Source organism: Cydia fagiglandana, chromosome 17, assembly GCF_963556715.1.
Source record: "Cydia fagiglandana chromosome 17, ilCydFagi1.1, whole genome shotgun sequence".
Taxonomy (NCBI): Eukaryota; Metazoa; Arthropoda; class Insecta; order Lepidoptera; family Tortricidae; genus Cydia; species Cydia fagiglandana.
Window position 1 is genome coordinate 12,810,219 of NC_085948.1, and position 12,326 is coordinate 12,822,544.

The window sequence follows — 12,326 nt, forward strand, 5'->3', positions numbered from 1 at the left end:
ACAGAGAAATCGACACCAACATCACTAAAAGAAACGGTTCGCAGCTTTAGTTTAATAATGCGGATTTCCAATATTACTTTGATAATATTTGGAGATGATCCACGATGTTTATGAGGCAATCAGCATGCTTAAGCCAGTACCCTCGAAATCGGACCAAAAAACTTGATTCAACAAAGTCCCACAGTATTGACCTATTGAACGGTATGGAGTGGAGTGTCCAAGGAATTAGTTCGTTAAAACAACAAAAACTATATGCAATATAATATTTCAAAATAAACATTGTTCTTGATAGGACTCAAACTAAGAAACTGTCAAAAAACACTGTCGGATGTATGATGGAGGGCATACAACAAAACTAACGACAGGAGCGGGAAGAAATGGAAAATGATGAATTTACTTATAAATAACAATTTTTAAACAAATTTTCAATAAATTATGGAAAAACAAATCTTGATTCAGCTAGCTTCAGTACCATTAATAGGGTTTTCAATTTGGCAGATTGAATTCGAATCAGGCCTTATTACATAATAAAACTATCGCTAAGCTCCAACGGAGTTGAGATCAACCGGGAGCACTGGTTCAAAGAAAGCAGAGAAATCGGGCGCGCGTTTACACTTGTCAAGAAAATATCGACCTTAAGTGGTTTGTTATATGAATCAATTTTCATGAAGAGATACTATGGTTAAACCAAGATCGAAGCGAATGAAAAAGTTAGCTCTTACTCTTTCGACGGAGTATAAGATAGAACCTGTTACCTCAAAGGAGTTGAGAGCAAAAACTATTCCTGGACATTCCTATGTAAAGAAGTTTAATATTTAGTTTTATTTTCAGGCGATCATCAGATCTGTTATTGGGCAAGGTATTGAACAAGAGGACCAGAAACACACTTGGATGGAAGATGCGGAGGCAGTAAGTTTCATTTTATTAAATTACATAATTTTTAAATGTAGTTCATTAATAGCAATGTTTACAAACTAATTGATACCAATTTATGATTCCACCTAAGCTATATTCTAACATAATCTTGGAGGATATAACCAAACGGAGCAGGCATTAACAGGCGTTCCCCTCTGTCGAAACTCTATGACCAATGGCCATACACATTGTATGGACTGACGTTTATCTGACATGGCTATTTTCACGTTACGTATACATTTGACGTGCCCCTCCCCGCAAAAATCGGCAGATTGTTTTGCACAGAAAATTACAGACAACGCGTCTCCATTTCGTTATATCCTCCAAGAACATAATCGTCATTACAGCCCTTATTACCTACCGGGCTGAAAATTCATAGCTTATACCATGAATTTGAATTATTCATCTTACTTCCAGTGCGCAAACGAAGGCGCATACGAATGCGCCCGCGCAGTCTACGGCTACGCGCTCTCAGTGTTTCCTTCCAAGAAATCCATCTGGCTACGCGCCGCGTACCTAGAGAAACAACATGGGACCCGCGCAAGTTTGGAAGCATTGCTGCAAAGGGCAGTTGCACATTGTCCTAAGTCAGAGGTGCTGTGGCTTATGGGCGCTAAATCCAAATGGCTGGCCGGTAAGAACACACAAACATACATATACATTATATTATTATGTTTCTACAGCTACGCGCATTCCGTGTTCCGTTCAAAGAACACTATACACTGTACCATGATATTAGATTACAGATTTTGCTTCTTTTTAAAAATAAAGGAATGTCTCCTTTAGGTAAAATGAGCCAGCTTAAGGATTTAAAGTAGTTTCCCTCCAGGGCCTGACTTATCTTTCCACCCTGTATTTATTCATGATTTACTTGTTTCCCTTCATAGGTGATGTCCCAGCGGCCCGCGGTATCCTGTCCCTAGCTTTCCAGGCCAATCCGAACTCGGAGGAAATTTGGCTCGCTGCTGTGAAACTCGAGAGCGAGAACAAAGAATACGACAGAGCGAGACGGCTGCTGGCTAAAGCTCGAGCATCGGCACCTACACCTAGGGTAAGTAATAATGTCATTAAGATCGTGACAGCTCGCGAAAAATCTTTAGCGATAGGCGCTGGCTATGAATTTCAAACTTATGTTTCTGGCCTAGGCATGGACAGTGGCGGAACTAATTTGACGTCGGTACTTTTCCTTCGACATTTGTAAGATAAGGTGCTCAACGCCTTTGAGGAGGATTTAAATTGGATAAGCAAGGAATATATTAGACGGCCCGGCACTGCCAGGTCGGCTAAGCGAGTTTGAGCCGCACTTCACGGCCGCGCCGATTTAATACTGAATTATTATTTTTTATATTAATTGTATGAATTCGTTGGCTTGAATTCCTTGTACCCTTATGCCTTATAAAAGGTTAAGTTAATAAGCCAGCGTTCCCGTCTTTGTACTAATACAAACATCCTTTTTACTCAACAGGTGATGATAAAGTCCGCCAAACTGGAATGGGCGCTCAACAATCTAGAAGTAGCCTTGAAACTTCTAGAGGAAGCCATCAAAGTGTTTGGAGACTACGCGAAGCTTCACATGATGAAAGGGCAGATAGAGGAGCAGATGGGCAAGGACGAGGACGCACATAACACTTATACGCAGGGGGTAAGGTTCAATTTTGCTTGAAACTTCTCGAGGAAGCCATCAAACTGTTCGGCGACTACGCGAAGCTGCATATGATGAAACGGCAGATAGAGGAGCAGATGGGCAAGGACGAGGACGCACATAACACTTATACGCAGGGGGTAAGGTTCAATTTAGCTTGAAACTAGGGGAAGCCATCAGTATTCGGCGACTACGCGAAGCTGCATATGATGAAAGGGCAGATAGAGGAGCAGATGGGCAAGTTCGAGGACGCACATAACACTTATACGCAGGACCCTAAGGTTCAATTTTGCTTGAAACTGCTAGAGGGAGCTATCAAAGTGTTCGGCGATTACACGAAGCTGCACATGATGAAAGGGCAGATAGAAGAGCAGATGGGCAAGGATGAGGACGCGCATAGCACCTCCTCCTAAAGGAGAAGGTGCGTACCCTTATACGCAGGGGGTAAGGTTCAATTTTGCTTGAAACTAAAGGAATTTATCTAAGTGTTCGGCGAGTACGCGAAGCTTCACATGATGAAAGGGCAGATAAGAGGAGCTGATGGGCAAGGATGAGGACGCGCATAACACTTATACGCAGGAGGTAAGGTTCAATTTTGCTTGTTTGAAGCAGGAAATACACCCAAAGCTTGTTACTCGCATTGTTTTTATTTCTTATAAAAGATAAAAGGCATTTATTCGTGACAATCACAAAACGTACGAACATGTACATACAATAAAAGCAGAGAAACCGAACATTAAGTGCGCATCACGAAATGGACCCAGCTCAATATAATGCTATTCATTAATGCTAACTATATGTGACGTCCTACGGGTAAAGGTGCCTTATGGCGGTTGGCGCTTACGCTATTATTAACGCTGTTCCAATATCATTGCGGTGCTAAGTGACGTAAGCGCCAGCCGCCATAAGGTACCTTTTGCCGTGGAACGTCACATATTTAACCCGCGCTGGTCTTCAAAATCAAACCATCGAATACCAATATGTTTCAACAACGATTTTCGACTAAGCTTCAGAAATAATGTTTGAGTAATTTGTAGATCTACATATTTTGTGCAAAAAAAATAGTGAAATCCAGAATAAATTAGAATATTTCAAAATATTTAGATGTCGTTAAGAAATTCCGTTTTCAAAAAACAATAAATATGAGCGTAATCTTAAAATAAGTAATCGTTTCAGTTGAAGAAATGCGCTACCAGCGTTCCGATGTGGATATTACTGTCGCGGCTGGAGGAGAAGTTAAAACACATCACCAAAGCCAGATCGGTTCTGGAGAAGGCTAGACTTAGGAATCCAAAGAATGCTGAGCTATGGTAAGTTACTATTGTAGACGCCAAAGGATGGTTCCGATGAGGCCATAAATCTTTAGGCCGGCCCCGCCCCTTTTTACTACCTGCTTGTAGGGATGCGTGTCGCAACCTTCGCAGATTATCGATGGTGGTATTTATATTGACAATTGGTTAAGTTAGTTTTGAACTCATTGTATTAAAAAAATATGCTAATAATTTATAACTTTGTAATAAATACCACAATAAAGAAGAAACATAATAAATTACATAGTTTTCGTCGTCGGAACTGTCGGCGTCACTGTCATCTTGTAAATTTATTACCAGACGGTTCTAAAATATTAATGAAGCCATCGGTACTATAATAAATGCAGATGTATAATACTGTTTCATCGAGCAAGCGTAATTCATCGATAAGCAATATCGACTTTAGCCGCATCCTTGTTGACAGCTCTGTTTATTACCCTATCGGAACGATCGTTTGGCGCCTATTATAGTAAAGCTATTAATAGGGAATATTACGCAAAACTCTGCGTAGAGGGCGTCACTAACTCAATCACATGGCCTACCGCGAAACACGACAGTCGAAAGTTCGGTTTCTCTATCACTCTTGCCTATTCGATCGATAGAGAGGCAGATAAAAAAAATTCGATTGTCGCGTTTCGTGGTAGCCACCTGTAAACAACCGCCTTGATGCATCAATGTCATAATGAAAACTTGTCAAAAAACTGTTTAAGGCCTACTATGTATAAGTTACTCTATGGTTTACTAAACAAATTAGTGCTGCATTCTGGCGGCAGAACATTGCAGGAATACTCCCTATTTACAAGCGCAGCGAAATTAGGCTTTTAATTATAACCCATCAAGTTTAACTATGTATATTTATTTTTAAGGTTAGAAAGCGTGCGGCTAGAAAGGCGTAACGGCAGTGCTGAGATAGCGAACGCCGTGATGGCCAAAGCCCTGCAAGAGTGCCCGACCGCGGGCCGCCTGTGGGCCGACGCTATATTCATGGAGTCGCGCCCGCAGAGGAAGACCAAGAGCGTAAGTTACATAGGCTATATAATTATATATTATATACTTTTAGTGCGTTCGTTTAAAATTTATTTGCCAGATCGAGTTCAAAACGAAAAAATCCTCATGAAACCCAAGGCTGTTGACATAGTTAAAAGAATTGTTAGACTAAAGTAACACAGAGCGTGGGCACATTGCTAATAGCGACTACGAACCGAAGAGAAGGTTTCCAACAATACGTACCGTCGATCTTCTTAAGGCCTCCCCACATCTAGCGTCTTTCGAGCGTCTACAACTCTATGGCCGCTGCTCGACGCAACGTCGACGCAACTGCGCAGCGACGTCATTTTCTATAGCGCTGACCAGACGCCGACACTCGAAAGACACTAGATGTGGGGGGGGCCTAAGATAGCAGGGAATGAGGAGGTAAACATAAGAATAATCCGGTGTACTAGTGAATTGACTAAGCTTAGGTTGAAATTCAGTTGTACGTAACTATTTGTTCACATGATTTCAAATACTGATTTTACTATGTAAGCTATAAGGTTGAAAATCATTTGTCCACAGGTGGACGCCCTTAAGAAATGTGAGCACGATGCCCACGTATTGCTGGCGGTATCGCAACTCTTCTGGACTGAGAGGAAGCTGAATAAGTGCAGGGAATGGTTCAACCGCACGGTAAGACAGTCACTTGCTAAAACAACTTTGTACGGAAAAATATCATTCACCATTCATCACCATTCATTCACCATTTATCATTCTTTATTTAAGGGGCAGTCCGCCCGCGCCATTGAACGATACCTGCCTTTTGCTTTAAAAGTTAGATACAAAACAAGGTTACAAGGTTTATTTCGCCTGAATAAATGATTAATTTATTTTTAAAAAAAAGTCACCCACACGTCAGAAACTTATCTCCTTGGCGTCTTGGATTATTCGTGTACAGATGTAGTGAGTAATTGTTTTACTTCGTATTTTCTCGGAAACGTATTTTTCATGCTACTTCAGTCAACCTCAGTACTTTTTGTACTGGTTGAAATAGCAAGACACGTTCGTACGTTTTCGTGAAAACACGAAGGAAGACAATTATACACTACATCTGTATATCCCATTGACCGCTCAAGACCACCTACTCATGGCTCCTCTACTGATGGCTCCTCTTCACGATGGCCCAACGCCGGCCACTCCAAGGGACGCATTTATGCGTTAGAGGAGCAAGTGATATTGCTCTCATTCTACCGCATGGCTTCGTCCCTTGGAGTGGCCGGCGTTGGTCCGTCGTGTAGAGGAGCCATGACGCGCGCAGCTACAAACCAATATCAACCTTTGAGCGTGCGTGGCGTTCAAAGGGTTATTTTGTATGAAATCGAGTGACGCGGTATCGCGCCGTTGGTAAGCAGAGGTATCTTCTCTGCCGATACGATATCGTGGCGGTGAGAGTTGAAACATAACTATACGTTAGTTATTGTCACAGACAAAACATCCTCCAGACTTAGCATAGTCGCGCTACCTCCTCTGCCACGCATACGGTAATTTTACTCCATGTTCGAGTCGAAAGTGTCTTTGTGTGACGTCCGTGTCTTTGAAGGGACCAATCACGGCACGGGACTTCGCTCACCTCGTCCCGCGCACCCCCGCATTTTTGGTATCATCGGTTGCATGAAATAATACTCTAAACTCGGTCTAGAGGATTCCTAGTCTATGGTTATTGTATACTTAATTTGTAAAATTCTAAGAAAAGATAAAAGCCCACGGAAGTTTACATTTTTGCCACTTCGAGCGCGTTCATTGCTTTTCTTTTCCCACAACGCCAATAAATGCAACTATCGTCGAAGATTTTTCCCTGAAAGCAATGCGCAAAAATAGTGTTCGCGCACGTCTCGGAACCTAAATGTATCCGGCACACAATTATCCGTGCACTTTAAAAAATACCACTTTATACAAGTCCTTTGACTTCAAAAGCACATCCGTTATACGCCCACACCCTGCATATATGTCGGCGGCCGATCGTTGACCCGTTCCCTGTGTCGACCTGTTCTGGACAGCTTGCCCTTCGGGCATCTGAAGCAAGCTATAACGAACCTATCCTACCTATATATTGGATTAATGTTACTATCGTCAAAACATAACACAGGAACATTACGATCTGCCTAATCTTACGATCGGCCGCCGACATATACAGTATCCGTACAATTCTATCAACAAATATATTACGCATATGAAAATAACATGAATAAATTGAATAATAAGCCTAACAATATAAATCGTTTACTGTATGTCATGTTATTCAATTTAATTTATTTGTTATGTTATTGAGTTATGGGTATTGCTATATCAAGTGGCTTCCGCAATTACTAGGTGTTAGTGCTTAACGTTCTATATTTTGACCAATCATTTTATAACCCCATTAAAATCTGCTCCATTCAGATAAGATACTTAAATATTTACGCATTTGTAGCGCAGCATTTATTTATAAATCCAATTTCCAATTACATAAACTCGAGAAAGAATGTGATAATCACGAAGAGTCTGCCAAATAGGGCCAACAAATTTTGTGTCCATGATTACAAAATGCTGCTGGGCGATTAGTTACTATGGATGTACCTAGAAAGAGTATCGCGTGATGTGACAAGTGTCAAGTTGTGTAGGATCCTTTTCCTTTATGTAAATTTTACCGATTTTGGTAAGAGTGCGACTTTCAATCTGGAGGTCGCGGGTTCGAACCCCGGCTCGTACCAATGATTTTTTCGGAAATGATGGTACGTGATATCATTTGATATTTACCAGTCGCTTTTCGGTGAAGGAAAACATCGTGAGGAAACCGGACTAATCCCAATAATGCCTAGTTTACCCTCTGGATTGGAAGGTCAGATGACAGTCGCTTTCGTAAAAACTAGTGCCTACGCCAATTCTTGGGATTAGTTGCCAAGCAGACCTTAGGCTCCCATGAGCCGTGGCAAAATGCCGGGACAACGCTAGGCAGATGATGTTAATCGAAATTGCAATACGGTGTTTCACCTTGTTTTTCCTCGGGTATTTTCGTAAAACTGATTTCCCCGCCCACAGGTAAAGATCGACGCCGACTTCGGCGACGCCTGGGCATACTTCTACAAGTTCGAATTACTCCACGGCAATGAACAACAACAGGAGGAAGTCAAAACTCGCTGCAAGACCGCCGAACCGCGCCACGGCGAGTACTGGTGCAAGCACGCGAAAGATATTCAGAACTGGTGCTTTAGCACTGAACAGATATTATTGCTAGTGGCTAAGAACTTGCCCGTACCTACGTGAAGTGTGAGTTTGACTGTTTATTTGGTAAGTGCTTGTGAATTTTTAATATCTTGAAAGTTCCGACTATTAATGTAATAATTTAACAGCAAAATTGTCAGTACGGTTGTAAGAATAGCCGGCAGCAATATTGCTGCTACCTATAATATCGTGAGGTGACAAGCAAAAGTCACTAATTACTAAAAAAATAAACAAAAATCGACCTTTTAGTACTAATATGGTTCACTATGGCTATGAACACAAGTTCATAGCCCTTACTTAGGTATTAGGTTTGGTGGTACTTTTGCTTGTCACCCGACGATATAAGGAATTAGGAGGGGTACCTATTATACCTATACCTAGCTATTTATTTCAAATGTCATTGCTATACCTATACCATCATATTTAGGTCGTAAACTGATCGGTTTAAAATAAAAAATATTTTTATCAGTGTATAGAATTTTTAACAGTATCCACATACATTGATGTATTTACGTCTTAAAAGATAACTTACTTTGGGTATCTTTATTTGAAATTGACCGTTGTTTAATAAATATAAGAAAAGTAGACTTTGTGTCACTTCCTTTTCAAATATTTGTGAAGTTGTGTGAAGAGAATTGTAAATAAGTGTTAATGTTCTTGGATGTTTCCGGACGGCACGGGTTGCCATTAGAAGTCAATTTAGACTAATTATAGATAATATTAAGATAGTTTTTATCGTAATATAATGCTAGTTTCAACTGATTGAGTTTTTATTGAACCCTTTTTTTATTAAGGTCAATTAATTTGCGCCTAACGCTAGCTCTTAATTTAATTTTCTTTCTTAATTTAATAAGGATCCGGTTTACTACAATCACAGAATAAATAATAGTACTAGGTACAGAAGACTCACTCTCTAACAAAACGCGTCTGTCACGATCAGCACATGGCCGCTAGGTGGCGACAGCGCCACCCGCGGCTTATGGTAAACCCCAAAATTGGGGTCAAACGGATGTACTTTTAGCTACCTTTAGCAAAGCGACGAAATCGCGGAGTGAGCCACGCCTGCTACAATTAAATGCTTTACAAGTCAAACCGCAAAGTCAAAGCAGTGGGACACTAAACCAGGCTAACAAAATAAAAACAAGTCAAACTTGACGAAGCGCTAAAAGTTCATACATAGAATGAAAGGTTTGAAATATATGGAATTTAATTACCATTGCCGTAAAATACGTAGTTTGACGTATTTTATGGCAATGGTAATATTTAATACAAAACTGGCACTGGCTCAATCATAGATAACCTAGTTGCAGTAAGTATCGATCGTCTAAACCAGACGTAAACTATTCGTTGGCGCAGGCTATACTCAAAAAAATTAGCTTCTAATTCACTGGATTATTTAACCTATAATGCGTGTTTTGAGTAGGCCGTAAAGATTTTATATCTTGATTAGACGTATCATATGTCGCTACCGTAGCTATAAATAGGAAAAATCTCAAAGAAAGTAAAGTTCTGCTTTTACGATAAACCGACCCAACTTTACTGAATTACATTTTTTTTTGGTTTAATATAACTTTACTCCAGCATCAGATAATTCGGACATAACCACTGGACGCATTGTAAACACCTTCACTCATAAAAGTTTCTATAAATATGCGCGTTTGTGTGTGTTTGAATTATAAACGGTGCGCTGGCGCCGCGCCAGAACGCATGCGCTAAATAGCTTACAAGGATCACTTCTCGCCCGCTCCGATACCGACGCGGAACTCTGCGATGCTCAAAAGATAGTACAAAAAAGTGAAATAAAGTGCTGTGAAAATGTCCCCAAAGTGCCCAGTGCCTCCCCTTCAAGAAACGACACTGTCTTTAGTAGCCAGGCAACTCATCCACGCCCTGTCCAGAGTCGCCGCCGACGAAGATGTTGCTATGCTCTTTGCGGTGGTCTCCTCGTATTACGAGCAAATGGGGGCCACTAGCGACATATTTCAAGATCTCATGAACTTAATACTAAACTCCGAGTACCTCGACCCCTCTATAAGATACTACACAATGAAGTTACTGCTTAGAGAGAATGTGAAGACTCTTGCTACGGGAATGTTCCCATGCCCCTATTACAGGAAAGTTATTGAGCTGATTGTTGAACAGGGGCACCATCTTACAACTCTAAATCTAAAAGGAGTATGGGTTAAAGAAGATCACCTGACGCTCATGTATAATTTAATCAAGAATCTTACAAACCTGACAGTTCTCCATATCCCTTATATCGCCAACGATGAAGTGCTCAAATTCATTGGCGAACATAACAAACAGCTGAAGCTCTTAGACGTGTCTGGAGAAACGGACATCACAGAAATCGGTATAGACGCCATGTTGTCTGGGAATCCGGAGCTGACTCGAAGCCTAACTGTGGTCAACATAGGAATGTACGGCGAAGAAAACATCGATCACACAGACGTGGCGTTGTTGATAAAACGGTTACCCAACCTCACAAATCTTGGCAGTTACTCATTCGTCGGGAAATCTCTTTACTACATCTACAACAACGACTGTCCGCCTGATTTCAAAACAAAGTTACAGTACATTCACGACGCTCAAACGAACATGAGGACCATGAAAGCGATAGTAGCTTTATGTCCAAATCTAGAAACTATTTACCTAGAAGAGCCAGATTCAGGCGTGCTCGCGTTGATAAAAGAGTTTAAAGACATTAACAAAATTAAGCTTAACAAATTCCAGTGCCATGAGCTGCATCAGCTTCTCGACAAAATCGGATCTAAAATCGTTACACTAATGTTGTCTGGTTCGTTGGGATCATTCAACTTCACTAGAATAGCAGAAACATGCAGGAACTTGGAAAGTTTGGAGTTCTACCAAATACAGACAGCGACGCACGAAGAAGAAGTTCCATTTACGAAACTAGAGCATATAGAAATAGTTCAAGGAAACTTGTCGTCTTCGTGTCTCAAATATTTAATGTGCGGCAGCCCGAAGTTGAAGAAAATCATAATAGCAGACGAAATCAAGCTGGATGACAACGATATGTCGAGGTTAGTATATCTATTGCATTTAAACATTTCGTTGTAGATATAAATAGAAATAAGATTGTTTTAGTCCTGAGAATCGGTAGGGACTATAAGATGAAGTTATTTACGATCCGAATCTGCCTACGCAGGACCAATGGACCAATAACGTGAAATGACGACGCGAGACAAATCGTTCTTTGAAGTAGCGTCGCGTAATTTCTTTAATGGATTACCAGGGAAAGTTTGCTATCCGTTTGCGTATAAAAATATGTGAGCCAAAGACCCTAACAAAAAGCCAATTTATAATATGTACATTTTCATGATTGCTCACTGCTTGTGGCTCTGCTAATGTGGGTTTCGTTATTTCAATTCTTAACTACTAGTATGTCCAATCCTAGGTCTAAAGCCACTGAACTTGTGCTTGCCAAGTTTCAAAATATAACTATTGTTAGGTACATCTAATAATTAAATATATTAATAATATATCTGTAACGAATTAATAAGATGTCGTAAATCTGTTATAACGACGCCACAATAGCGAGACCTATAAGGGCTATAATACGCGTGATATTAAGTAGGTAATGAACCTACGTGATTCAGAACTAAATCGATCTATCGATTTTTTTACGATTTCTAATGCAATTAGAGAGACCAGTATAAAAATTTGAACTCGTGGTCATTGCGACTCATTTTCCTTGCTTATCCCTTTGACATTTTCCTTTATTAGAAAAAGACAACCACATTATAACTATCACTCGCAATTTTCATACATAAAAACACTAAATATTTAAATTGACATTTCCAGGATGCTCCGCCGCTACAAATTCGAGAATCTCGAAGGAATTTGGTTTCCGAACGCACCTCGGCTAACACGGGACACTGTTGAACTACTCATGGAGTGTTGCCCCAAACTGCAGAGCCTGGGACAGCTGAGCGGCTGGCGGTTCACTCCTGATGACATGATGCTTATGAGAGCTATAATAGCAAGTACTAATATCGATCTAGTACTGTCCCCGCTCGGTATTTTCCAGCAAGGAAATTAGGTAATGGGGAAAGCTAATCCCAGATGGTGATTTCGACGATAGTACCTACCTACGTTAATATGGAATTTGATGCTTAAAGTTGTAGGTGGCGCTCTCGACGATATGGTACTTTTGTATGAAATGTGACAATAGACAATCAAATTGACAGTGGCCTTCTATAATC

The 12,326-nt window shown here is 40.6% G+C and overlaps 2 protein-coding genes across 3 annotated transcripts in view; both read left to right on the forward strand.

Annotated features, from left to right (window-relative positions):
- The window catches only part of LOC134672523 (pre-mRNA-processing factor 6), a 33,868-nt gene that overhangs the window by 5,192 nt on the left and 16,350 nt on the right, over positions 1-12,326 (forward strand). Inside the window, exons 10-17 of one of the 2 annotated variants that reach the window (XR_010099346.1) lie at positions 832-909; positions 1,333-1,549; positions 1,803-1,966; positions 2,381-2,557; positions 3,734-3,867; positions 4,734-4,884; positions 5,422-5,532; positions 7,918-8,213. Coding sequence is in view for 1 of the 2 variants with exons in the window: in XM_063530465.1 (XP_063386535.1) it covers positions 832-909; positions 1,333-1,549; positions 1,803-1,966; positions 2,381-2,557; positions 3,734-3,867; positions 4,734-4,884; positions 5,422-5,532; positions 7,918-8,142 (1,257 nt within the window). In the remaining variant the exon portion in view is untranslated. Of the gene's footprint in view, positions 1-831; positions 910-1,332; positions 1,550-1,802; positions 1,967-2,380; positions 2,558-3,733; positions 3,868-4,733; positions 4,885-5,421; positions 5,533-7,917; positions 8,859-12,326 lie in introns of those variants that run through there. The other variant, XM_063530465.1, reaches the window with a different exon arrangement.
- Positions 9,703-12,224, forward strand: LOC134672503 (uncharacterized). The gene is made up of 2 exons (XM_063530444.1): positions 9,703-11,144; positions 11,926-12,224. The coding sequence occupies exons 1-2, from the start codon at positions 9,916-9,918 to the stop codon at positions 12,161-12,163; spliced, it is 1,467 nt and encodes a 488-aa protein (XP_063386514.1). The 5' UTR covers positions 9,703-9,915; the 3' UTR covers positions 12,164-12,224.

Bases quoted from the DNA above. Each gene is read 5' to 3' on its own strand.
- LOC134672503 (XM_063530444.1), top strand. From the start codon at position 9,916: ATGTCCCCAAAGTGCCCAGTGCCTCCCCTTCAAGAAACGACACTGTCT. The intron at 11,145-11,925 runs GTTAGTATATCT...TGACATTTCCAG, and splicing joins GATGACAACGATATGTCGAG to GATGCTCCGCCGCTACAAAT.